Genomic DNA, 26,035 nt, shown 5'->3' with positions numbered 1-26,035 from the left:
GGAGGCCATTGTGTTTTTGGGGACCTTCAATGCCGCATAAATATTTTGGTACCCTTTCCCAGATCTGTGCCCCGACACAATCCTATCTCGGAGCTCTACGGTCAATTCCTTCGACCTCATGGCTTGGTCTGACATGCACTGTCAACTGTGGGACCTTATATAGACAGGTGCGTGCCTTTCGAAATTATGTCCAATCAATTGCATTTATCACAGGTGGACTCCAATCAAGTTGTAGAAACATCAAGGATGATCAATGTAGACAGGATGCACCTGAGCTCAATTTCAAGTCTCATAGCAAAAGCGTCTGAATACTTATGTGAATTATATATTTCAATTATTTATACATTTTGCAAAAATTTATAAAAATGTGTTTTCACATTTTCATAATGGTGATTGTGTGTAGATTGATGAGGAATGTTTTAGAATAAGGCTGTAACTTAACAAAATGTGGAAAAAGTCAAGGGGTCTGAAAACTTTCCAAATGCACTGTATGTTTGAGTTGTGTGGACAAATCCCCATACACAGTGGTTTCAAGGGAGCTGTGGACATTGAGCAAACTCACCTGGTTGCCTCCACTTTTGGGGTTGACGAACACCAGCAGAGGTTTCATGAGTTGCGAGGGAACAGGCTTTACTATGAAGGGCTTCCATCGACCATCCTGGAGCAGAGAAAACAGTCGAGACACGAAAATCGCAGCCTCTGTTATCTCAATGTTCTCATCATCAAATGAGACAACTTAAGAGGACATTATCATAATCACAATATTTACATGTTAATATGATTTTCCTTACCTCTACTACCTTCTTACTCGGCTTTCCTTTCAGAGATGTGCGTTTCTTCTTTTTACTTGATTTTAATGACGTCTGAGGAGACAAAAACAAATACATCCATTGAAACAACATAACTGTGTTTGTGTGTGTGTGTGTATGTGTGTTGATCATTGCAGTACCTGTGGTTTGCGGACCCGGATGATCCACGTGGGCGGCACTATGACGGAGGCGTGAGCTCCCAGCGAGCAAGTCTCCTCTATCTGCTGTAGCATGAAGCACGTCACCTTGTTGTGATACTGGACAGAGGAGAGTACAACAATCAATACCATACCAAAGTTACCAAAGTCAGGATACACAACTCCACTCTCTGCTCCAAACTGAAATATCCATTTCAAACTGACCCAAAGTCAGTATGTCCCAATTTGCTCCCCATCCTTTCCCCTTAACCTTTCTATGTTTGCAGAACTGTAAGGTGGAAGAAATACAGTGGAAGCTCGACCACTAAACTGTGTATACCTATCCAGAACCTTCAGATATGCAAACATCGAAGAGTTAGGGCCAAAGGAAAAGGGTTGGGTGTGAATAGGGACCATACTTTTAACAGTTGATACAGCCTATGGACTACAGGTACTTACTGCCTGTTTGCACCAAGAACAGCTGATTGCAACAATCTCTTTACTATGGAATGAGAACTTCTGTTGAAAACCCTGTAGAGGAATAAATAACATTTTACAAATTTGCGTTAAGACAGCTCTTAATGGTTTGCAGTACTTGACAATATGTAGAGCAGGGGTGTCAAACTCCTTCCACGGAGGGCCTAGTGTCTGCAGGTTTTTGTTTTTTCCATTCAATTAAACCCGAGACAACCAGGTGTGGGGAGTTCCTTACTAATTAGTGACCTTAATTCCTTTAATCAAGTACAAGGGTGGAGCGAAAACCCGCAGCCACTCGTTCCTCCGTGGAATGAATTTGACACCTGTGTTGTAGAGTGAGCTCCAAAAGTATAGGGACAGTGACAAATGTTTTGTTGTTTTGGCTCCAGAAATGTGGTTTTGAAATTATTATGACTATGAGGTTAAAGTGCAGACTGTCAGCTTTAATTTTAGGGTATTTTCATCCATATCAGGTGAACCATTTAGAAATTACAGCACTTTTTGTACATAGTCCCCAAATTTATAGGGGACCAAAGGTATTGGAACAAATTCACTTATATCTGTATTAAAGTACTCAAAGGTTTAGTATTTGGTACCATATTCCTAGCACGCAATGATTACATCAAGCTTGTGACTCTACATGATCACGGATAGTCCTGAATCAGGGACACGCGCAATGCCGTCGTGAGTACGCCAAATAAAAATGTGATTAACATGAAAAAAAAATGAATTATAATAATAAATTGTTTATTTAAAATAAAAATCTAAAATTCTTCACATTTTCAAACTGTACATTTATATTTTCCAATGGGGCTATATATTTGGGTGAGGTTTTTTTCTCACCTGAGTAGCCTCGTTTCACTGCCAAGAATAAAATTAAACCATCTAGTGTTCAACGAAATAACAACACAATGTCAAATATAGGTAGCCTAGTCAAATAATGAACATCCAATCACATTAACCGTTACTCTCTCACAGGAAACCTTCATTCTTGCGCAGACATTTAGAAACGACACATGACAATTCGAAAAATAAGCCATGGGAATTTTTTTTGCGAGAATAAAGACGACTTTCGAGTAGTAAGACATGTATAAAAGCAACAGATACCAGTAATAAGAAGGGGCTAGAAGCGTCTTATATGGTGAGCTACCGAGTGGCTAGAACAGGCAAGCTCCATACTATTGTGGAAGTCTTAAGTCTCCCTGCTGCTGCGGATATGGCTGGGACAATGCTGGGGGAAAAGGCCCAAAAAAGTAAACAGAATGCCTTCATCAAACAACACTATTTCACGACGCATCAGTGATATGAAAGGAGATGTTTTGAAACAATTACTGCTTTGAATACAAGCCAGTGAATTATATGCGTTACAGCTGGATGAGTCAACAGATGTGGCGGGCCTGGCACAGCTCCTTGTATATGTCCGTTACGTTTATGGGGGGTCAATTAAGGAAGACATCCTCTTCTGCATACCACTGGAAACCAGGACAACATGAGAGGATATTTTTAAAGTACTGGACAGCTTTGTGACATCAAATGGACTTTGGTGGTCAAGATGTGTTGGTATCTGTACTGATGGCGCAAAAGCCATGACAGTGAGACATAGTGGAGTGGTATCGCGTGAGCAATCAGTTGCTCCCGACGCCACTTGTGTACACTGCAGTATCCACCGAGAGGCTCTTGCTGCCAAGGGAATGCCTGACAGCTTGAAAGACGTTTTGGACACTACAGTGAAAATGGTTTACTTTGTTAAAGCAAGGCCCCTGAACTCACGGGTACTTTCTGCATTATGCAATGATATGGGCAACAACCATGTAACTATTTTACAACATACAAAAGTGGCTGGTTATCAAGGGGCAAGTATTGACACGTTTTTTGGAATTGAGAGACGAGCTTAAAGTTTTCTTTACTGACCATAATTTTCACTTGACCGCTTGCATGATGACGAGTTACTCACACAACTGGCCTATCTGGGTGATGTTTTTTCTCGCCTGAATGATCTGAATCTAGGATTACAGGGACTCTACACAACTATATTCAATATGGGGGACAAAATTGAGTTATGTGCATCCTTTCAAGCACACCCTTCTCATTAACCTGTGGTGAGTTATTCACAATTTTTGATGAACAAATAAGGTTTTATATTTAAAATGGCTAAATAAAGAGCAAAATGATTGATTATTATTATATTATTACTTGTGCCCTGGTTCTATAAGAGCTCTTTGTCACTTCCCACGAGCCAGGTTGTGACAAAAACTCATTATTTTGTTTAATAAATGTATCGTATAGTGTGTGGCAGGCTTACAATTATGACAAAAAACAACATTTGAGAGTTCGCTGACCCTAGTGCTAGAGGGGATACACAGCTGGAGGTTGAATGTTTGAAGGGGTACGGGACTATAAAAACTTTGGGAACCACTGTCCTGAATGAATCGTGAATAATGATGAGTGTTAAAGTTACACATGCCCAAATGCTCCCCTGTTACTGTAATGATGGGAGGTTAGCAAGTCTTGGGGGTATGATATTTGTGCATCTGTAACTTTCTCACATCATTTATTCACAATTCATTTATGACTACACGTAAGTTTAGAAACATATTCTATTCTTATTTACAATAAAAGTGACTCTGCCTCTAACCCTATTACAGGGGCTGAGTCACTGGCTTATTGGTGTTCTTCCATGCCGTCCCTAGGAGGGGTGCGTCACTTGAGTGGGTTGAGTCACTGACGTGGTCTTCCTGTCTGGGTTGGCGCCCCCCCCCTTGGGTTGTGCCGTGGCGGAGATCTTTGTGGGCTATACTCGGCCTTGTCTCAGGATGGTACGTTGGTGGTTGAAGATATCCCTCTAGTGGTGTGGGAGCTGTGCTTTGGCAAAGTGGGTGGGGTTATAGCCTTCCTGTTTGGCCCTGTCCGGGGGTATCATCGGATGGGGCCACAGTGTCTCCTGACCCCTCCTGTCTCAGCCTCCAGTATTTATGCTGCAGTAGTTTATGTGTCGGGGGGCTAGGGTCAGTGTGTTATATCTGGAGTATTTCTCCTGTCTTATCCGGTGTCCTGTGTGAATTTAAGTATGCTCTCTCTAATTCTCTCTTTCTTTCTCTCTCTCGGAGGACCTGAGCCCTAGGACCATGCCTCAGGACTACCTGGCATGATGACTCCTTGCTGTCCCCAGTCCACCTGGCCGTGCTGCTGCTCCAGTTTCAACTGTTCTGCCTGCGGCTATGGAACCCTGACCTGTTCACCAGACGTGCTACCTGTCCCAGACCTGCTGTTTTCAACTCTCTAGAGACAGCAGGAGCGGTAGAGATACTCGCAATGATCAGCTATGAAAAGCAAACTGACATTTACTCTTGAGGTGCTGACTTGTTGCACCCTCGACAACTACTGTGATTATTATTATTTGACCATGCTGGTTATTTATGAACATTTGAACATCTTGGCCATGTTCTGTTATAATCTCCACCCGGCACAGCCAGAAGAGTACTGGCCACCCCTCATAGCTTGGCCTCTCTAGGTTTCTTCCTAGGTTTTGGCCTTTCTAGGGAGTTTTTCCTGGCCACCGTGCTTCTATACCTGCATTGCTTGCTGTTTGGGGTTTTATGCTGGGTTTCTGTACAGCACTTTGAGATATCAGCTGATGTAAAAAGGGCTATATAAATTGATTTGATTTGATTTGCAAGCCAGACATTTTCCAGTCTTGCCATACATTTTCAAGCAGATTTAAGTCAAAACTGTAACTAGGCCACTCTGGAACATTCTATGTTGTCATGGTAAGCAACTCCAGTGTATATTTGGCCTTGTGCTTTAGGTTATAGTCCTGCTAATAGGTACATTTTTCTCCCAGTGTCTGTTGGAAAGCAGACGTATCCAGGTTTTCCTCTAGGATTTTGCCCTTATGCTTCACAATATTCCATTTCTTTTTATCCTAGAAAACTCTCTAGCCCTTGTCATTGACAAGCATACCCATAACATGATGCAGCCACCACCATGCTTGAAAATATGAGTGGTACTCATTGATGTGCTGTGTTGGAGTTGCCCCAAACATAATTCTTTGTATTCAAGATTAAAGTTAATTTCTTTGCAAATATTTTTAGCAGTTTTACTTTAGTGCCTTATTGCAAACAGGAAGCATGTTTTGGAATATTTTTATTCTGTACAGGCTTCTTTCTTTTCACCCTGTCATTTAGGTTAGTATTGTAGAGTAACTACATTGTTGTTGATTCATCTTCAGTTTTTGCCTATAACATCCATTACACTCTGTAACTGTTTTAACGTCACCATTGGTGAAATCCATGAACGGTTTCCTTCCTCTCCGGCAACTGAGTTAGGAAGGACGCCTGTATCTCTGTAGTGACTGGGTGTATTGATACACCATCCAAAGTGTAATTAATAACTTCACCATGCTCAACGGGATATTCAATGTCTGCTTTTTTTACCCATCTACCAATAAGTGCCCTTCTTTGAGAGGCATTTGAAAACTTCCCTGGTCTTCGTAGTTGAATCTGTGCTTGAAATTAACTGCTCGACTGAGGGACCTTACAGATAATTGTATGTGTAGGGTAGAGATGAGGTAGTCATAAAATCATGTTAAACAGTATTAATTGCACCCAGAGAGAGCCCATGCAACGTATTATGTGACTTGTTAAGCACATTTTTATTCCTGAACTTATTTAGGTTTGCCATAACAAAGGAGATGAATACTTAAGACTTTTCAGCTTTTCATTTTTAATTAATTTGTAAAAACAAATTATGGGGTACTGTGTATTGGCCAGTGACAAAATCTAATTTTAATACATTTTAAATTCAGACTGTAACAAATGTGGGAAAAGTCAAGGGGTGTGCATACTTTCTGAAGGCACTGTTTGTGAATATATGGTTGGTGAATGGTTCTCACTGACCTTCCCACACTGTCGACACTTCCCAGTCTGGCGCCTCCTGTGGACCCAATGGTGACGGACAACGTTGGGCTGGAATTTAGGAATCATTGTTGAATCATATTACAAATCATAATGCACTGAAATTGAAAATGACTGAATTAGACTGAATCAGTTAGTGAGAAAGAAATACAGTCAACGAATAAATAACTTGGAGAGAAACGAAGAATAAGTGGTGCAGGGACCAGAAAGATACTGACCTCTCGAATATTTCGAGATCCGGGTTCCCTAAACGATGGCTTACATCTAAAATTGATCTGCGGAGAGAAAATACAACAACATTGGTCAAAAACATAAATATTCCTGGTTATGTTGTATAAGTATAATATAATAATTGATCAAGTTTATAGTCACCTTTTCTAGCTGCTCGATACACATGGTGTGGACTGCTATTTTGCAGCCAGCACATTTCTTCCTCGCCACTGACTTTTGCTGTGGTAGAATCACAGAGATAATATTGAGCTTTATTTGGCCAATACTAATAATAAACCAGATGGAAATTTTCATGAAGAAAGATTGTGTGACTTGCTTCAGCTCTGAAAAAGTATGTTTTTCAGCTCATTAAACATTTACATGTTGCGTTTATATTTTTGTTCAGTGTAGTTTAATTGGACAAGGAGCAGGACCATTTTGGATAGCTACCTCTGTGTTGCTATGGTTCTCATTCAAAACCATGTTAATTTATGCACATTTTTGTATGGCTATAGTTCAAAAATTAGATGTAATAGACATATTTTACCAGTCTATGGCCCTTATTTGCCATTAAAATGCATTGGTATCCATAGAAATGGCTCCATTTGTGCTGCTCAATAACGAGACAATAGAGCTGTTACAGTGGGGGAAAAAAGTATTTGATCCCCTGCTGATTTTGTACGTTTGCCCACTGATAAAGAAAGGATCAGTCTATAATTTTAATGGTAGGTTTATTTGAACAGTGAGAGACAGAATAACAACCAAAATATCCAGTAAAATGTATGTCAAAAATGTTATAAATTGATTTGCATTTTAATGAGGGAAATAAGTATCAGAAAGATTTCTGGCTCCCAGGTGTCTTTTATACAGGTAACGAGCTGAGATTAGGAGCACACTGTTAAAGGGAATGCTCCTAACCGCAGCTTGTTACCTGTATAAAAGACACCTGTCCACAGAAGAAATCAATCAAATTCCAAACTCTCCACCATGGCCAAGACCAAAGAGCTCTCCAAGGATGTCAGGGACAAGATTGTAGACCTACACAAGGCTGGAATGGGCTACAAGACCATCGCCAAGCAGCTTGGTGAGAAGGTGACAACATTTGGTGCGATTATTCGCAAATGGAAGAAACACAAAAGAACTGTCAATATCCCTCGGCCTGGGGCTCCATGCAAGATCTCACCTCGTGGGGTTGCAATGATCATGAGAACGGTGAGGAATCAGCCCAGAACTACACGGGAGGATCTTGTCAATGATCTCAAGGCAGCTGGGACCATAGTCACCAAGAAAACAATTGGTAACATACTACGCCGTGAAGGACTGAAATCCTGCAGCGCCCGCAAGGTTCCCCTGCTCAAGAATACATATACATGCCGTCTGAAGTTTGCCAATGAACATCTGAATGATTCAGAGGACAACTGGTGAAAGTGTTGTGGTCAGATGAGACCAAAATGGAGCTCTTTGGCATCAACTCAACTCGCCGTGTTTGGAGGAGGAGGAATGCTGCCTATGACCCCAAGAACACCATCTCCACCGTCAAACATGGAGGTGGAAACATTATGCTTTGGGGGTGTTTTTCTGCTAAGGGGACAGGACAACTTCACCGCATCAAAGGGCCGATGGACGGGGCCATGTACCGTCCAATCTTGGGTGAGAACATCCTTCCCTCAGCCAGGGCATTGAAAATGGGTCGTGGATGGGTATTCCAGCATGACAATGACCCAAAACACACGGCCAAGGCAACAAAGGAGTGGCTCAAGAAGAAGCACATTAAGGTCCTGGAGTGGCCTAGCCAGTCTCCAGACCTTAATCCCATAGAAAATCTGTGGAGGGAGCTGAAGGTTCGAATTGCCAAATGTCAGCCTCGAAACCTTAATGACTTGGAGAAGATCTGCAAAGAGGAGTGGGACAAAATCCCTCCTGAGATGTGTGCAAACCTGGTGGCCAACTACAAGAAACGTCTGACCTCTGTGATTGCCAACAAGGGTTTTGCCACCAAGTACTAAGTTATGTTTTGCAATACTTATTTCCCTCATTAAAATGCAAATCATTTTATAACATTTTTGACATGCGTTTTTCTGGATTTTGTTGTTATTCTGTCTCTCACTGTTCAAATAAACCTACCATTAAAATTAGAGACTGATCATTTCTTTGTAAGTGGGCAAACGTACAAAATCAGCAGGGGATCAAATACCTTTTTCCCCCACTGTAACTGACATTAGCTAGCTATTGTCACTCTAAACCACTGGTTCTCAATCCTGGTCCTGGGGACCCAAAGGGGTGCACAATGTTGTTTTTGTCCTAGCACTACACAGCTGATTCAAATGATCAACTCATCAAAAGGCTTTGATGATTTGAATCAGGTGTGTAGTGCTAGGGCAAAAACAAAACTGTGCACCCCTTTGGGTCCCCAGGACCAGCATTGAGAACCACTGCTCTAAACTATTGGTTGGTAGAAGAGAATTCTGTTATGATTTCAGATTTGAATAACAGAAGTAGACCAAGATGTCATACTCTCTAACGTTTTGTCTAACTTGTTGGGAAAGTGGTAAAAATATAAGTTGTTTATAAAAAGTTTGAGAAAATGTTGATGCGGTTACTAAAACAGCTGTTCGATTGGTAGAATACATTTTTTTTACTGATTTAAGATTTGAATAGCAGAGAAGCAGAGAAAGATTTCATATTCTCTAACCTTTTGTCTAACTTGTTTTGGGAAAGTGGTCAAAGGAGCTGTTTTGTGTCAAAAGTTCACAGTGAATGGAATGTTGGAAGTCGTGATCTCACAATGGAAGCTTAAGAACGTTGAAGAAATCCCATGAAAGCAGATGAAGTTTAATAAAATGTAAAAACTATAAATAGTATCAAATAGCTGTATACCAGCACACTATTCCAGACCAGTCTGCACATTTTACATTTTGAATGGTGTTTCTAGTTTAAACTGTGTATGAGGAGTAGTGTTGTAAAAAAAATAATAACTATAAGTCAGAAATAAGTGCTACAATATTTAAAAGTGTGGCTGCTTTTGCACGCTACACTAATAAATCATTAGACAACTATTCTATTGAAAATGTACCCAAAAGAATGCTGCAATAACATACTACTGTAACAGTCTCAATAATCTAAAATACACTTTTATAAATGATACCATGTAGATTAGTCTTTCTGTGAATAACAGAGGGTGCTCAAACACATTATTTTGTCCTAGTGCAGTTCAGTTGCAGTGAAGGCTCACCATTGTCTTTGTGACGCAGTACTGCTCTCCAACGTAACAGACGTCTCCTGAGACACTGGTCTCAAACCAGATATGGTCCCCAAACTGGGCATTATCCTGGGAGGACAGAGAATATAATATGGAAGTAATTTAGGTTGGACAAATGTCACCAGTTTTCAGTTTTTATCTCAGATGAAAATGCTACTGTATATTTGGTTGGGCAGCGACCCCCATTTCACCTCTTTTTGTTTCCCCATTTAGATATGTCTAAAACCTGTGTGAACACACGCAACTAAGCAAATCTTCACCATAGCATTTCTTTTCTTCAAAATCTTGTTTTTGAGGTTCTATGAGGACAACGTAACAAGAAAAGGCCCAATTGTGCTATTTCTGGAAGCTCTGCTGTAGTGGCCTTGAATGGGACCTTTCTAAACCGTTATACACCGGAGGCTATACTCACACTCCAGTCGACAGTGTTGCAGTTCTCGCGAAGTGGGTCAGTCTTGCCTGGGGCTGAGGCGCTGGGCTGGGCTGCCAAGTGTTGGAGGCCTGACTTAGCGATAGCTTTCCTGAAACAAAACAATAAATAATCTGGCCTTTTAAAAGGATCTGCAGTACAACACCCAAGGCTGTGCTTTTAAACCAAACGTTTAAAAAAATCTGCAGGTAGCAGAGAAATGCATTTAGCTGGCTTGAGGTGAAACTATTTCACCATCCTGTACATTGAATGGACTTCATCAATTGACCCTTCAGATATCCAACGAAGTATTGATCAACATCACCATATACATTTTATCAAACCACTGAAACACATTTATAGGCATTATACTCTGACCCCAACCTATGTGTGTGTGTGTGTGCCCATGTGTGCGTGTGGGTTTTCAAGAGCAGCAAACACACTGGATCTTCCTCCTCAGCTATCATACAAACATTTTCGACCAACACTAGTGACAGTCAGTCCGTTCGTCACGTTCGAGACCTTTGTCTCAGGCCCTTCCGCCTTTAAGACTGGTAGAGAGCCTAGCAATGCTAACTAGGAGATCAATGCTGTAGCAGTGTTTTACTCAGCTCCAACCAGCTAGCGCTACTTTGTTAGCGGTGTCGCTATTGAGGTAGCTCTATGGAGGTTGTCATTATGGACTGGGGAATGAGAATGACAGGACAGCACATGAGGAGTACATCTGATATGCGGTAGATTCATTATAGCATAAGAACTAGAGAATATTTGTTAGCATTTAAAAAAATAGGTGGTCTCTGGGAGCTTTTGGATAGGCCTAACCTATGTCACAAATGTTTGCCTTAGAAAATATCACCACAGGAGTTATGAGCATTGTCACTCACAACGATCAACACACATTTCTCAACAACGTTCCTCCTCAAATTAAAAGGACAGTGAGACAGTACTATCACAAAACAGCTTGCTACCACAGATTCACTCAGGAGTTACGATGGAAGAACTCTTAACAAAGATGGGACCCTGTCTGATGGAGGTAATGGACTACATACAGAAGGAACCCACTCCATGTCTCCAGCCGGGGGTCGTAGTAGGCCCCCAGGGCAGGGCTGAGTGAACCTGCTGAGTGGCTCCTGCAGAAGACGGGGTGGCTGAGGTAGACGGTTGAGCTCCGGCGGTTGGGCAGTGGAAGCCCCCTCCCTGGCCAGGGGCTGCCTGCTTTGGAGATGGTGGAGATTCGCCGCTGCCTTATCTGTCTGGAGCGCCCGCAGTAGCGGCCATATGGCGTTGCCTCACCCGGCGAGAGACGTGACGAGTTTCTCCGCAGGCAGCGGGGGGCGCGTATGAGGGGCCGAGATGAGGAGACTCTCTCGGCCACCACCCCCAGCGGCGATGGGGAATGTTGGGTAAGCCACCAGGAAGTGTCCTCTATTTCCCTATCGGAAACGTCCACATCCTCCACTACTTCGGCCTGATGCTGGAGCTCCTCGTCTGGGTCGAAGGGCTGACTGTCCTCGGAAAGGCTGTGGTCGTCGTCGTTGCTGTCGCCGTCTGAGTGTAAGGTGCTGGAGCGGGACAGGGCCCTGCTGCCACCTCCACTGCCCCTCATCTCCACCTGCTGCTCCCCAGCTTGGAAGAACAGGTTCCCCCCTCCCCCGCCCTCCTCAGTCATCTGGATAAGGCTGGCCAGCAGCATCGAGGGCCCCAGCAGGTGGGTGTCGATGGTGCGCAGCTTGCGGTGGCGCACAGCGAAGCGTGGGTTCATGCTGAGCGTGGTGGTACTTGAGCGTCTCCGGACATGGCTGCTGGAGGATGACTTGGCGTAGGATGATTTAGCGTAGCCGGCCACCTTGGCCAGCCGGCCACCCCCCGAGCAGCAACCCCCCGCCAGCGGGAGCCCCTGTAGCTGCACGCTGGAGCGGCGCCGTTGGGCCAGAACGGCCGAGGGGAGGCCCACTCTAGAGCGCCGACGAGCCTTACTGGTCGGCACGGCAACACTGGGGCGGCGGTTACTGCAGCAATAGTCCAGCTCCGCCTCATCCTCGTCCCGCGAGCCCGTCTCCTTCCTCTTAAAGTGGCGGCGGAAAAAGGTATCCATGGTAGCCTGAGGGAGATACTGCCCTTTTTTAAATACTCCTTTGTGGCTGTTGGTGCAGAAATGAGTCCATGAGCTTGGGTTACAGAATTAGACACCACCACCTACTGCTATCTTAAGAAAGCAATACCGTGTGCATGGGTATATAATACCAGTGAGATCTTAAGAAAGCAATCCTGTGTGCAAGGGTATATAATACCAGTGAGAAAAAATCATTAAGGGCATAGTTATATGAACTGGAGGAAGTTAAGTCATACTTGCCTGTTTCTGAAATAGATCATAGATATATGAAGACGTTTCAGTGTCCATTACGCAGTAATACAATATTATTTGTTACGTGTTGGGATTCTAAGTAATCGTAGAAAGAAATACATATGGACAGGTCACCTAGACTGAACCGGATATATCTAGGGCAAACTGGGTTCGTTCCATGACTGCACCCCTTTTGATTTGAATGAAACCTTTCATACATGTTTGTCAATGGTGGAAGTGGTCACAAGGTGACTTTTTGTAATGATAAAACATTCAAGAGATAGAGGTGCTTAAAGTTGACACATTTTGCATAGGGCAATTCCACAGTAACAGTTTGAAAAAATCTCTTTGGTTATTGAACTCCAGTAACTGAAGTGGATTTACACCCGGTAACATAATTGCAGTAAGGATTTCATCATGGGTCCGATCTGTACTACACAGAAATGCATAATTATGGATATGAATGTCATTCTTTTCATGGTGATGTATCCTAAATAGGTACACAAAAGGTATTAATATGCAACATTCTCCTTTGCATATTTGGGTATTATTCTACACACTGGTTATTATTTTAATGGGCTACGCCACCAAAAAATACCAAATATGGTTGTTCCGGACCGGACCAAATCTTAACTAATCATAGACATCTATGTTTCACAAGTTTGAACATCAAAGTCCAGTACAGTAGAGATTAGTAGAGTACAGTACAGCATAGTAGAGCAGAGTTCAGTACAATCAAGTATAGTTCAGTACAGTACAGTTCAGCACAGTAGAGTATAGTTCAGTACAGTACATTATAGTGTACGCAACTCTAGTGTGTTCTACTGTGTATTGTACTGAAAACTACTCCACTCTATTCTACTCTACTTTACAGTATAGTACAGGACCATACTATACTGAAATATCCTATAATTTTCTTTACTGTACTGTACTCTACTGTAATGTCAGGGGTCTTTACTTCAACATTATTGTGTTTTGATGTATTTCTAATACCTTTTCAGACTTTTTCTGGTAGATGTGACCCAACAACCTCTCTCTCGCTCTCTCTCCATGTTCAGGCCAGTTCTGGCCAAAGACTCTCCCACTGTAGCTACCCGCTGCTCGCTTGTTAGCTGTACACTAACATGCTGACTAGACCGGCCACGTTGGGTACGCGAGCGTGGCTAAATAAATGTACTCACGTTATTCAATAATTTCATCCAAACGGGTGTCTGCATTGCCAGGCCCTAAAATATTAACTTGGTTCTAATTTAGACGATTTACGGGCTGCAAGTCCCACCTCTCCCATCTACTCATTGGGTTTCATGAGTATACTAACGCACGTGGGTGATTGAAAGATGAACAAGGAGGGATTTATCATAGAAAACTAAGTTGGCCCTTTTATCTGTGGATTAGTTTTCAGAGTAGAGAACACAATACTTTGTATGACTGAAAATGGGTCCAAATTCTACAAAGATCCATATAAAAAGGACCATATGCATTTCAGGTAAAATAACAACCCAATGTTTATCTCCCAGGGCAAATTATCTAGCAACAGCAAGCTAGCTACATGTCCATGAATGTTTCATGTGTGTTTCGACCTGTCCCCAAATTAATATAGTAGGTTCACAGTTGGTTTTGGTATTTTAACATGTGTGTCATGAATGCGTCTGGTGGGGACAGACAAAATCAACATGCGCATGATGGCGCATGCGAATGCACGTGCAGAGACGTTTTGGTCAAGGTGTAAGGATCTTGCTAACTATCACCAGCGCATATCATCACATTGACTTTTGACTGCCTTTTCTGATATACTCAAATGCCAGCGACATGCCATTTAAATTAAGAGCTCTATAAATGTGGATTTTCGTATCGTAGTGTACGCGCACACGCACACACACAGAAATATGGATGTGTGAGGTACGTACGTAGAAGGTGGGTTGTAGGCCTATTGATTTGGTGGTACTTTGCTCAGAGTGTTGAATATGGAGTGAGTGTTATGTTTGTCTCCTGTGGCTTTCTCTAGATGTATAATGGGAAGCAGGTGGACTGTTAGACGGGAGTGACATAACAGCTTGTTATGTAGCACTATATTGGATCACTCCAATATGGGATCCTTCCGTGCGGCAGGATACATTCCAAGTAAGAATTTCAGATTAGTCCCGTGTACCGGGTAGTGTTGCAGCTGACCCCCTTAAATAGCTGCGGCCGCACTACTTCCACCTCTTCCTTTTCTCTGCTTATTCCAGAGAGGATTTGCTTGGTAAGTGGTCTATGTTAGAGTGTATAAGCGCAGAAGTATACCCACAACTATTCAATAGCTTGGAGCAGCTAGCTAGCCTCCCCATCAGTGTGTTCTGCTGTCCTCCCTCTTGGTTAGGCTTGTGCCATCTCGTTTGGGTTTCGTCCATGTTTTTATTACTTGTGACAGTGTACCAACCTGGGCGATACTTGATTTGGTCCACCAGTATTGTGGCACTGAGGGTTTGTTTTAGTTGTCTGTGTAACTTGTCTGTCCACCGGAACCCTCCCGGTTTTAGCCTTCAGATTCGGGGACCCCGCAAGATCAGGAGACTGCAGTACTCTCCTAAAAGTGAACTAGGTGTCGCGAGGCGCACCACGTTTCATCTCTCACAGGGCGCAGCCATCTTGCCTAGGCTCTTGTGTGTTCGACGGTGAACGAGTTATGCAAAGTAGCCAGCTTAACGAGAGGTGACCATCAATCTTTACTATTATACAGTATTGAGCAGTATTTTACACTGTTGGATTAATTATTTCCACAAGTAAAAGGTACAGCCATTCACGTCTCCGCTCCTTTAGTCTCATACACTAAGGCTGATTCTGTAGGACCGATTCTATACTATCATACAGTATTGTGCAGTGTATACTATAGATACAGTAATATAACTCTGTTGGCTTAATTTTCCACTATTGGGCTGAGTTTATGTTAGAGATTACACTGGTGTTTTTTGTTACACTATTTTACAGTACAGACAGTAACTAGCATCTCAGCTCTACTACACTGAGGATTTCAGTGTGTATCTGTGTTTACTATAGTTCTGTTGCACTACTTTACAGTACAGACAGTAACTATCCCTTAATTGGAAACTGACAGATTTATTACACAACTGTTTTTTTCACACAGTGTGTAGCAGGGTTTACTGTAGTTTTCTGTTGCACTACTTACAGTAGGCTACATACAGTAACTATGCTAGTTTCCAGTGACAATCCTAATTTACCTTGGAAACTCACTGTTCAGCTAATACACTGCGGGTCTTGTACAGTGTGTCACTGTGGTTACTAGATCTTATTTTTACTTACAGTTAAGATCGTATCTATCCTAGTTTCCCCTGGAAACTCACATTACAGCTCTATTACACTGCTTTTTCTCACACAGTGCGTAGCTGGGATGGTGCTCAACAGTTTCTGTTACACTACTTCACAGAACATACAGTACCTATCCTAGCTAGTTTCCCTTGGAAACTCAACTATATTACACTGAGGGTTTCAGTATATAGCTGGGTTTACTATAGTTCTGTTACATTACTTTACAGTACAGACATTAACTATACTAGCTTCCCTTCACAAAACATCTAGATTACACTGCTGGTTTTACGCAGTGTGTAGCTGGGGTTGCATTATTATTTTGTTACAGTGCAGGGTATTCACTACCAATCTCTTCTTCCCACAGAGCGAAACTACCATTTCCAGTATGGCTTTTCGCCTTGAGAAATGCGAGGTGTCCCTGCCCTCAGGCAGGGGACTGCGTCTAAGAAGGGTGGCACTCTGCAGTCATCCTGAGGTGCTTGCCATTGGCATTGGCAGCTTCTCAAAGGCCAAACTGAGAGAGGCAAGTGGAGTCCCCATGGGTATTGAATACAGTGATGGAAGGCTACGAACTCCAATTCCGATGCTGGCCACCACTATAGTTCTGGCGCCTCAAATGTCTCAGGTTCTTCTGGCGGTTGACAATGTTTCCCGAATGAGTTCAGATGAAGGGGTGTCAACCTACATCCTAACCCGTTATTCTGGGCAAGGGTTCTATCTGGCAGACATGTTTAACCAGCCATTACAGTTATCCACATCTCACTGTTGCAGGTGATGTGTTGTGCCCGATTAGGGCAATGGACACTTTCACAGATGCAGGCAATATGAAAGCTTTATCAGTTTCCTTAACTATGGTGAGAGAGTTCTGGGCCAGGGCCTATCCAACTGGACTCTCACATTGCATGGTGGTCACGGTTACGGCAGCATTTCGGCTGGCCCGAAAGGCCTTCGCGTTTTGCTGTAGTGGCACATACTGCTGGAGGAGTAACTGCCTTACCTGGACAATTGGATAGTCTGCCCCATCCAGGGAACAGGCCACAATGGACATGAGGACCCTCTTGAGCCACATTCAAGCTTTGAGCCTCACCCTAAACGAGCCTCACCCTAAACGAGGAGAAGAGTCACCTGACCCCCCCCACGGAAGGTGATCTACCTCGAGATGTCCATATACTCGACTCTCATGAGGGCACGTCTCCCTCAGGTGAAGAGTAACAAAATCCTATCCTACCTCAGCCATTTATCCGGCTCGGACGAGCCATGTCAGGGTTAGAGTGGCAACAGTTAATCAGCCTACTGACGCTGGCATCACTGTTGGTTCCACTGGACATTCTTCTTCAGGCCACTCCAGCAATGGTTCAACTCCCACAACAACACAGACACCGTCAACTGTTGGTGATGAGTGCATGTTTGAGGACCATATCGAAGTGGCTATCGCGCTGCGCTCCTTCTTGTTAAAGGGGGTGAGCCTGATCAGAGTCCACCGCAGAGAGCTGGTGTGCACTGAAGCCTCTCTGACGGGTTGAGGTGCCATGGTAAGAGGGATGGCTGCCAGCGGCCGCTGGAGCCCCCCATGGAGGGGTCAACACATCAATGTGCTGGAGCTCAGGGTGATTCGCCTAGTTCATCAACATTTACATTTTAGTCTTTTTTTTGTCGGCTCGGGGATTCAAACCAGTGACCTTTTGGTTACTGTCCCAACGCTTAACCGCTAGGCTACCTGCCTTCAACAGTTCAGGCACTAATACCAGCCCTACTGGTAGGACAGCATTTCCTGATCCAATGGCTCGGGAGCTCTTGCCATGGGCCCAGACTTGCCTGGCATCGCTGCAAGTAGCACATATCCCCAGGATCCTGAACAATGCAGAGAAAATACTCTCAAGAGACGCCAGGGGATGGACTAGAGTCTACACCCTCAGTTGGTGCTACAGCTTTGGGACAGATTCGGGAGAGCACAGGTGGACCTGCTTGCATTCCAGAGAACACTCATTGTCCTAGCTGGTTCTCGATGTCGGACCCTATGGGTCTGGACGTCCTCGCTCACGATTGGCCGGCAACGCCGCTTTCCCACCATTTCCCCTGATCACAGCTACGCTAGACAGGGTCATCTTGATTGGTCACCAGCTGCTCTTGATAGCTCCATGCTGGCCGAGATCCCCATGGTTCAGCCTTCTGTGGTTTCTCCTCTCGGGGACCCCATGGCAGCTGCCCCTGAGGCCCGATCTTCTCTTCAGGCTGGGGGACACTGTGGCATCCGGACCCACACCACCTCCAGCTTCGTGCTTGTCCTCAGATAGGCGTTAGTGGACCAGTCTCTGTCTTCAGGACAATGTGGTGACCACGTTGTGGAGCGCTATGGTTTCTTCCACCAATGCGTCATATCAAATGTTTTGGGGCATATTCTGTACCTGGTTTGAAAGCCAAATGTGCAAATGGTTTTACGGTTTTTGTGGACACTAATACTACAGCATATCGACTGGCCAGCCGGCCTCTGCCGTATGCTGTAGTGGCACATTTTACTAGAAGAGTAGCTACATCGTGGGCACTTCTCCGAGGAGTTCCCCTCAATGACATTTGAGCCTTGGCCAGTTGGGCATCGTCTAGCACTTTTTTTTTAGGTACTATCGAGTCATTGTTGCCACCACCAATGAGGTCGGAACAGCTGTGCTGGACGTTGCCTCTGCTTCCCTGAGTGGGGACAGAGGGACATAGCAACTATGACTGCCCTGAGCTCAGTCCTATGGGACTTTGCTCTCTGTCTGGCCCTTACCTAGTTCACAGATTAATCTGGTATTGTGATACCATATTGGAGTGATCCAATATAGTGCTACATAACAAAGGTTGCGTACAGTATGTAACCACGGTTATGTGACATATTGGATCACTCCAATCCTCATTGTTGGTGATCTACGGCGCCTCGAAAAGGACACGAGTTGGAAGTAGTGCGGCGGCAGCTATTTAAGGGGGTCAGCCGCAGCACTACCTGGTACACGGGACTAATCTGAAATTCTTACTCATTTGGTAGAATTGTATCCATATCAGACACAAACATACATATTTACTGAAAATGTTATTGTATTTTACTTTTTAAGAGGTCTGACGTCAAGTCTTACAGAGATGAAATATATGTTTTTGGGATTCTCCAGGAGTAAAACAGTATATTGCGGTTAAGTCTACATCACATGGAACTGAAGCTATTGACGTTACATGAGCCTTACTCCAAGCCTATTAAAATGTTGCAGTACAGTGCTTACATCCACTGGATACACACCATTGGAAGAACAGCATCAAGCTGAAACTAGCCATATGTCAGAATTAAATGCCAGACACTCTTTGTATCCATTAAAACAAAAAATACATTTTGTGTCGGGAATAGGATTTTTGACAGCTCAAGAGGCTAAGACATGAATGTCTCATGGTAGTGTGGGGTATGGTCATTTCCAAGTAAAAGGACCCATGAGCACCAAATATATATATATATATATATATATTTTTTTTTTTTTTGTGGCAAACCTCTTCAAAGTTAGGAGCGTTTGTCACAAATTAAGTGGGAAACTGTCACCAAAGTCAGCCCAGAATGAAAGTTCTTTCGAACATGACAGTACCTGTGTGTTTGTTTCGCTGTCCTGGTCCACCCAGGCCACAGGTAAGGTCAAGGATAGCAGGGTTCGGTACACAAATCTGGTTCTCGGTAGGTCCAGGTCTAAACGCCAACAGGTAAGTCCAAAACAGTCCAGCTCATACACGGTAAATCCAACCAATGTAGATTGTCTCTTTCTCTATGGTTCATAGATCCTTCCCGCCCTCTCTCTCTCTCTCTTCCTGGTTTTTCTTGACCTTTTATCTGTGGGTCGGCTCCACCTTCTGAGGGTTCCCCTTGCTTCTGGGAATTGTAGTTTTGGCAGTCGGCCATTTTGTGATCTGTAGTTCTGATCGGGGTGGCCATTTTAGTGATCGGGCAGAGCCCGTTTATTAGTTCTGCCCTCACATATCTGCCATTTATCACTCGACCCCCTTCTTTGCCACACATCTCCCCCCTAGATCCGACCCCCTAGGTCGGGCTACCGCAGCAAAATATGCGTGCATGCGGGATAACCCATCCACATTTCCCATTTCCTTTCCTGCTCTGTGTTTCAAGTCAAAGTGAAATGGTTGGAGACTCAAAAACCACCGCATCACCCGAGCGTTCTTCTCTTTAGCCCTATGCATCCAGGTGAGTGGTGCATGGTCACTGATGAGGGTGAAGTGGCGCCCCAGCAGGTAGTATTTCAGGCTTTCCAGAGCCCACTTTACTGCCAGCGCCTCTTTCTCAACAACTGAGTAGTTGGTTTCCCGTGGTTCCAGCTTCCTGCTTAAAAACAGGATGGGGTGTTCCACCCCTTCTACCTCTTGGGACAGCACTGCTCCCAAGCCGACCTCTGAAGCATCCGTCTGAACCACAAACTCTCTCTCAAAGTCTGGTACCACCAGCACTGGATTACAGCAGAGGGCCTGCTGTAATGTCCTAAATGCTTTGGTGGCCCTTTCATCCCACTTGACCATGTTTGGCCCTCTGGCTCTAGTCATGTCGGTGAGTGGGGTGGCCACTGTGGCATAACTTGGGATGAACTTCCGGTAGTACCCGGTCAGCCCTAGGAAGGCTCGAACCTGCTTCTTATTTACTGGTTTCGGCCATTCTCTAATTGCCTCCACCTTCTTACGTTGGGGTTTGATTAATCCTCTTCCCACTGTGTATCCCAGATACTCCGTTTCCTCTAACCCCACATAACACTTGGCAGGGTTCGCCGTGAGCCCTGCCTTTCTAAGGGCGTCTAACACCGCCTGTACCCGGGGTAAGTGGGATTCCCAATCTGGGCTGTAGATCCCCACATCATCTAAATAAGCTGCGGCATATGTTTGGTGCGGTTTTAGGACCTTGTCCATGAGCCGTTGAAAGGTGGCTGGGGCCCCGTGTAGGCCGAATGGCATGACGGTGTATTGAAACAAACCGTCAGGGGTTGCAAAGGCTGTCTTTTCTTTGGCCCTGGGGGTCAGAGGAATTTGCCAGTACCCTTTTGTCAGGTCCAGGGTCGTAATGTACCGAGCTTTACCAATTTTCTCCAGTAGTTCGTCTACTCTGGGCATGGGGTAGGCATCAAACTTGGAGATTTCATTTACCTTCCGAAAGTCGTTACAGAACCGCAAAGACCCATCGGGCTTGGAGACCATCACAATTGGGCTAGACCACTCACTATGTGACTCTTCGATCACTCCAGCTGTCAACATTTTCTCCGTCTCTGCTCTAATCGCTGCCTGTCGAGCCTCGGGTACCCGATATGGCCTCATGCTCACTTTTCTCCCTGGTAGGGAAACGATATCATGAGCTGTAACCTCAGTTCGGCCGGGTACTTCTGAAAACACATCTCTGTTTTTCTGGATCAGGGTCTTTACTTCCTGTACTTGTGCTGGGGACAAAGTAGGTGAAATATTTACTTCAGCTGTCTCCTGAGTGTGTGTGGGGTACGTGACCATTAGTGTTTCTCTCTCTCTCCATGCTTTTAACAGGTTTATGTGATAGATCTGTTCCTGGAGCCGTCGACCTGGCTGTTGGATCCGATAATTAATTTATCCTATTCTCTCCAGAACTTCATATGGTCCTTTCAATGTGGCTAGTAGTTTGCACTCTACCGTGGGGATCAGCACTAACACCTTATCTCCCGGTTGAAATTCCCTCAGGGTAGCCTGCCGGTTATAAGTGTGCCGCTGGTGCTCTTGTGCTTGTCTCATGTGCTCTCTGACGATGGGCATGACTGTGGCTATCCTGTTTTGCATTGCCGTGACGTGCTCTATGACACTAGTATACGGGGTGGATTGGTGTTCCCAGGTTTCCCGGGCGATGTCTAAGATTCCAAGAGGGTTGCCTCCCATATACCAGCTCGAAGGGAGAAAACCCCAGCGAGGCTTGAGGAACCTCTCTAATGGCAAACATCAGATATGGCAACATGCAATCCCAGTTTTTCCCATCCTTGTCGATTACCTTCCTGAGCATTGACTTCAGGATCCGGTTGAATCTCTCAACCAGCCCGTCCGTCTGTGGATGGTAAACCGATGTCCTCAACTGTTTCACCTGCCACAATTTACAAAGGTCCGCCATAAGGCAGGACATAAAGGGGGTCCCCTGGTCAGTAAGGATCTCCTTTGGGACCCCAACCCTGGTGAACAATAGCACTAGTTCCTTGGCGATATTTTTGGAAGCCACTGTCCGAAGGGGAATGGCTTCTGGGTAGCGAGTGGCATAATCTAGAATGACCAGAATGTATTGGTGCCCTCTGGCAGATTTGGGTAGTGGGCCCACTATGTCCATCGCTATCCTCTCAAATGGCGTTTCGATTATGGGGAGTGGCACTAACAGGCTTCTAAACGCTGGTCGGGGAGCTGTTACCTGGCACTCTGGGCACGGGTATCCCCATGAATGCACGTAACACTGATATCCTGACTTGTATCTAGTTTATGCGTCGGCACTAGGTTTGCAACGACCAGGGTTAGCATACTGCCGGAATCCAGTAGTGCTTCAACCTCCTTCCCTTCAACCTTCACCCTGCACATATGTTTGTTTCTTGATCTTTCAAGTACAGTGGTTACCACGGGACATGCATACCATATCTCATCTTCTTTTTCACAGAGGTTACATTGCATTGGCTCTTCTTTAATAGGGCAGTAGGCTGCAATATGTCCCGGTCGATTACAATTGTAACAGATAATAGGGTTCCGGGGGGGGAGACCTCCTCGACCCCCAGTCCCGGTTTCCGGTTTTTCCCTTAGTGTCTCGGCCCGATTCTGATTCTTTCCTCATGGCCCCACGCTGCTCTCCTCCCCCTCCACCTGTTGGGACAGTCTTACCCTGTCCGCTGGTTCGCCCAGGCCTGGGGAATGGGAATCTTTCCTCCTGCGCCTGCTCAGCTGTTCCTGCCGTACAATACCGTTCAACCAGGCCCACGAGATGGTCGGCGGAAAGTACCTCGTTCTGGCCAACCCATCGTCGCACTTCTTGGGGTAGACCTCGCTGAAACTGGTTGAGTACGATGGTCTCAACGACCTCGGCGGACGAACGGGTCTCCGGTCGCAACCATTTCCGTGCCAGGTGAATCAAGTCGAACATCTGTGTTCGGGGGGGTTGTCCCGGTCTGTAGGACCACTGGTGTAAGCGGTGTGCCCTCACGGTATCGGTCACTCCCAGTCTAGTCAGAATCTCTCCCTTGAGTTTATCGTAATCCTGTGCATCCTTCAACTCCAGGTCGAAATATGCTTTTTGAGCGTCCCCTGCCAGGTATGGTGCCAGAAGCCCTGTCCATTCTTCTTTCGGCCACTTCTCCCTCTCTGCCGTCCTTTCGAAGGTGGTAAGATATGCTTCCACATCATCCTGCGCTGTCATTTTTTGAAGAAAATGATTGGCCCAGCTTTGGGTATTTGCAGCTGGTAACTGAGCCCCAATTTGGTCCGCTAGCCCCTTTAGGCCTTCTCTTAACTCCCGGGTGTTTCTCTCTTGCTCTTCTCTGAGCAGCTGGTTGGTGCGGTGCTGGACCTGTAACGTGTCCTGATACATTCGCATTGCATCCTGATGAGCTATTTGTTGAGCTCTAGTTGCCTCTTGTTGGGCGGCCGCCGCTTGTAACAGGGCCTGTATGGCTCCCTCCATACTCATTTTCCTGGAAAAAAACTGTCCTAACCAAACAAAGCCACAAAAAAAAACCTAAAAAAAACTAACTTTTTTTATTTTATTTTTCCTACCTAACCAGCGGTATGGTTAATCCAGTGCCCACATTCTCCACCACGTGTGGCAAACCTCTTCAAAGTTAGGAGCGTTTGTCACAAATTAAGTGGGAAACTGTCACCAAAGTCAGCCCAGAATGAAAGTTCTTTCGAACATGACAGTACCTGTGTGTTTGTTTCGCTATCCTGGTCCACCCAGGCCGCAGGTAAGGTCAAGGATAGCAGGGTTCGGTACACAAATCTGGTTCTCGGTAGGTCCAGGTCTAAACGCCAACGGGTAAGTTCAAAACAGTCCAGCTCGTACACGGTAAATCCAACCAATGTAGATTGTCTCTTTCTCTATGGTTCATAGATCCTTCCCGCCCTCTCTCTCTCTCTTCCTGGTTTTTCTTGACCTTTTATCTGTGGGTTGGCTCCATCTTCTGAGGGTTCCCCTTGCTTCTGGGCAGTCGGCCATTTTGTGATCTGTAGTTCTGATCGGGGTGGCCATTTTAGTGATCGGGCAGAGCCCGTTTATTAGTTCTGCCCTCACATATCTGCCATTTATCACTCGACCCCCTTCTTTGCCACAATATTATATATATACACACACACACACACACACACACACACACACAGAGTACATTGAGTAAGTATTGAGACCCCTTGACCTTTTCCACATTTTCTTACATTACAGCCTTATTCTAAAATGTATTAAATCGGTTTTTTCCCTCATCAGTCTACAAACAATACCCCAAAATGACAAAGACATTTTTAGACATTTTTAGAAAGAGTCAGGTCTCTGGATGGGCCACTCAAGGACATTGAGACCCAAAGCCACTCCTGCATTGTCTTGGCTGTGCTTAGGGTCATTGTCAGTGTCTCCTGACCCCTCCTGTCTCAGCCTCCAGTATTTATGCTGCATTTGTTTATGTGTCGTGGGGCTAGGGTCAGTCTGTCACATCTGGAGTATTTCTCTTGTCTTTTCCGGTGTCCTGTGTGAATTTAAATATGTTCTCTCTAATTCTCTCTCTTTCTCTCTCTCGGAGGACCTGAGCCCTAGGACCATGCCTCAGGACTACCTGGCTTGATGACTCCTTGCTGTCCCCAGTTCACCCGGCCGTGCTGCTGCTCCAGTTCCAACTGTTCTGCCTGCAGCTATGGAACCCTGACCTGTTCACCGGACGTGCTACCTGTCCCAGACCTGCTGTCCCAGACCTGCTGGAACCCTGACCTATTCACTGGACGTGCTACCTGTCCCAGACCTGCTGTTTTCAACTCTCTAGAGACAGCAGGAGCGGTAGAGATACTCTCAAAGATCGGCAATGAAAAAGCCAACTGACACTTACTCTTGTGTTACTGACTTGTTGCACCATCGACAACTACTATGATTATTATTATTTGACCATGCTGGTCATTTATGAACATTTGAACATCTAGGCCATGTGCTGTTATAATCTCCACCCGGCACAGCCAGAAGAGGACTGGCCACCCCTCATAGCCTGGTTCCTCTCTAGGTTTCTTCCTAGGTTTTGGCCTTTCTAGGGAGTTTTTCCTAGCCACCGTGCTTCTACACCTGAATTGCTTGCTGTTTGGGGTTTTAGGCTGGGTTTCTGTACAGCACTTTGAGATATCAGCTGATGTAAGAAGGGCTATATAAATACATTTGATTTGATTTGTCCTGTTTGAAGGTGAAACTTCACCACAGTCTGATGTGAGTGCTCAGGAGCAGGTTTTCATCAAGGGCCTCTATGTACTTTGCTCCGATCATCTTTCCCTCGATCCTGACGAGTCTCCTAGTCCCTGCTGCTGAAAAACATCCCACAGCATGATGCTGACTTTACCATACTTCACCATAGGAATGGTGTCAGGTTTCCTCCAGACGTGACGCTTGGCAGTCAGGCCAAAGAGTTCAATCTTGGTTTAAATCAGACCAGAGAATATCGTTTCTCATGGTCAGAGTCCTTCAGGTGGCTTTTGGCAAACTCCACGTCGGCTGTCATGTGCCTTTTAGTGACGAGAGGATTCCATCAGCTCACCCCACCATAAAGAACGGATTGGTGGAGTGCTGCAGAGATGGCTGTCCTTCTAGAAGGTTCTTCCATCTCCACAGAGGAACTCTAGAGCTCTGTTAGAGTGACCATCGGCGTCTTGGTCACCTCCCTGACCAAGGCCCTTCTCCCCCGATTGCTCAATTTGGCCAGCTGTAGAAAGAGTCTTTTTTTAGTTTGAAACTTCTTCAATTTAAGAATGATGAAGCCACTGTGTTCTTGGGGACCTTCAATGCTGCAGAAATGTTGGGGTACCGTTCCCCAGATGTGTGCCCCGACGCAATCCTGTCTCGGATCTTTACGGACAATTCCTTAGACCTTATGGCTTGGTTATTGCTCTGACATGCACTGTCAACTGTGGGACCTTATATAGGGAGGTGTGTGCCTTTCCAAAT

General features: G+C 45.0%; 1 protein-coding gene across 5 annotated transcripts in view; it reads right to left on the bottom strand.

The window, feature by feature from the left end:
* Nucleotides 1-26,035, bottom strand: part of dgkzb (diacylglycerol kinase, zeta b) — a 114,429-nt gene that overhangs the window by 26,343 nt on the left and 62,051 nt on the right. For 3 of the 5 annotated variants that reach the window (XM_014123989.2, XM_014123990.2, XM_014123988.2), the window contains exons 2-10: nucleotides 10,218-10,326; nucleotides 9,779-9,874; nucleotides 6,709-6,786; nucleotides 6,555-6,611; nucleotides 6,319-6,387; nucleotides 1,406-1,477; nucleotides 950-1,066; nucleotides 792-863; nucleotides 563-658 (exon numbers count right to left, since the gene is read on the bottom strand). In XM_014123989.2, coding sequence (XP_013979464.1) covers nucleotides 563-658; nucleotides 792-863; nucleotides 950-1,066; nucleotides 1,406-1,477; nucleotides 6,319-6,387; nucleotides 6,555-6,611; nucleotides 6,709-6,786; nucleotides 9,779-9,874; nucleotides 10,218-10,326 — 766 coding nt within the window. Of the gene's footprint in view, nucleotides 1-562; nucleotides 659-791; nucleotides 864-949; nucleotides 1,067-1,405; nucleotides 1,478-6,318; nucleotides 6,388-6,554; nucleotides 6,612-6,708; nucleotides 6,787-9,778; nucleotides 9,875-10,217; nucleotides 10,327-11,263; nucleotides 13,313-26,035 lie in introns of those variants that run through there. The other 2 variants (XM_014123986.2, XM_045688059.1) reach the window with 2 other exon arrangements.

The sequence above is a fragment of the Salmo salar genome, chromosome ssa10, assembly GCF_905237065.1.
Source record: "Salmo salar chromosome ssa10, Ssal_v3.1, whole genome shotgun sequence".
NCBI lineage: Eukaryota > Metazoa > Chordata > Actinopteri > Salmoniformes > Salmonidae > Salmo > Salmo salar.
This window is presented reverse-complemented; position numbering and strand designations above follow the sequence as displayed.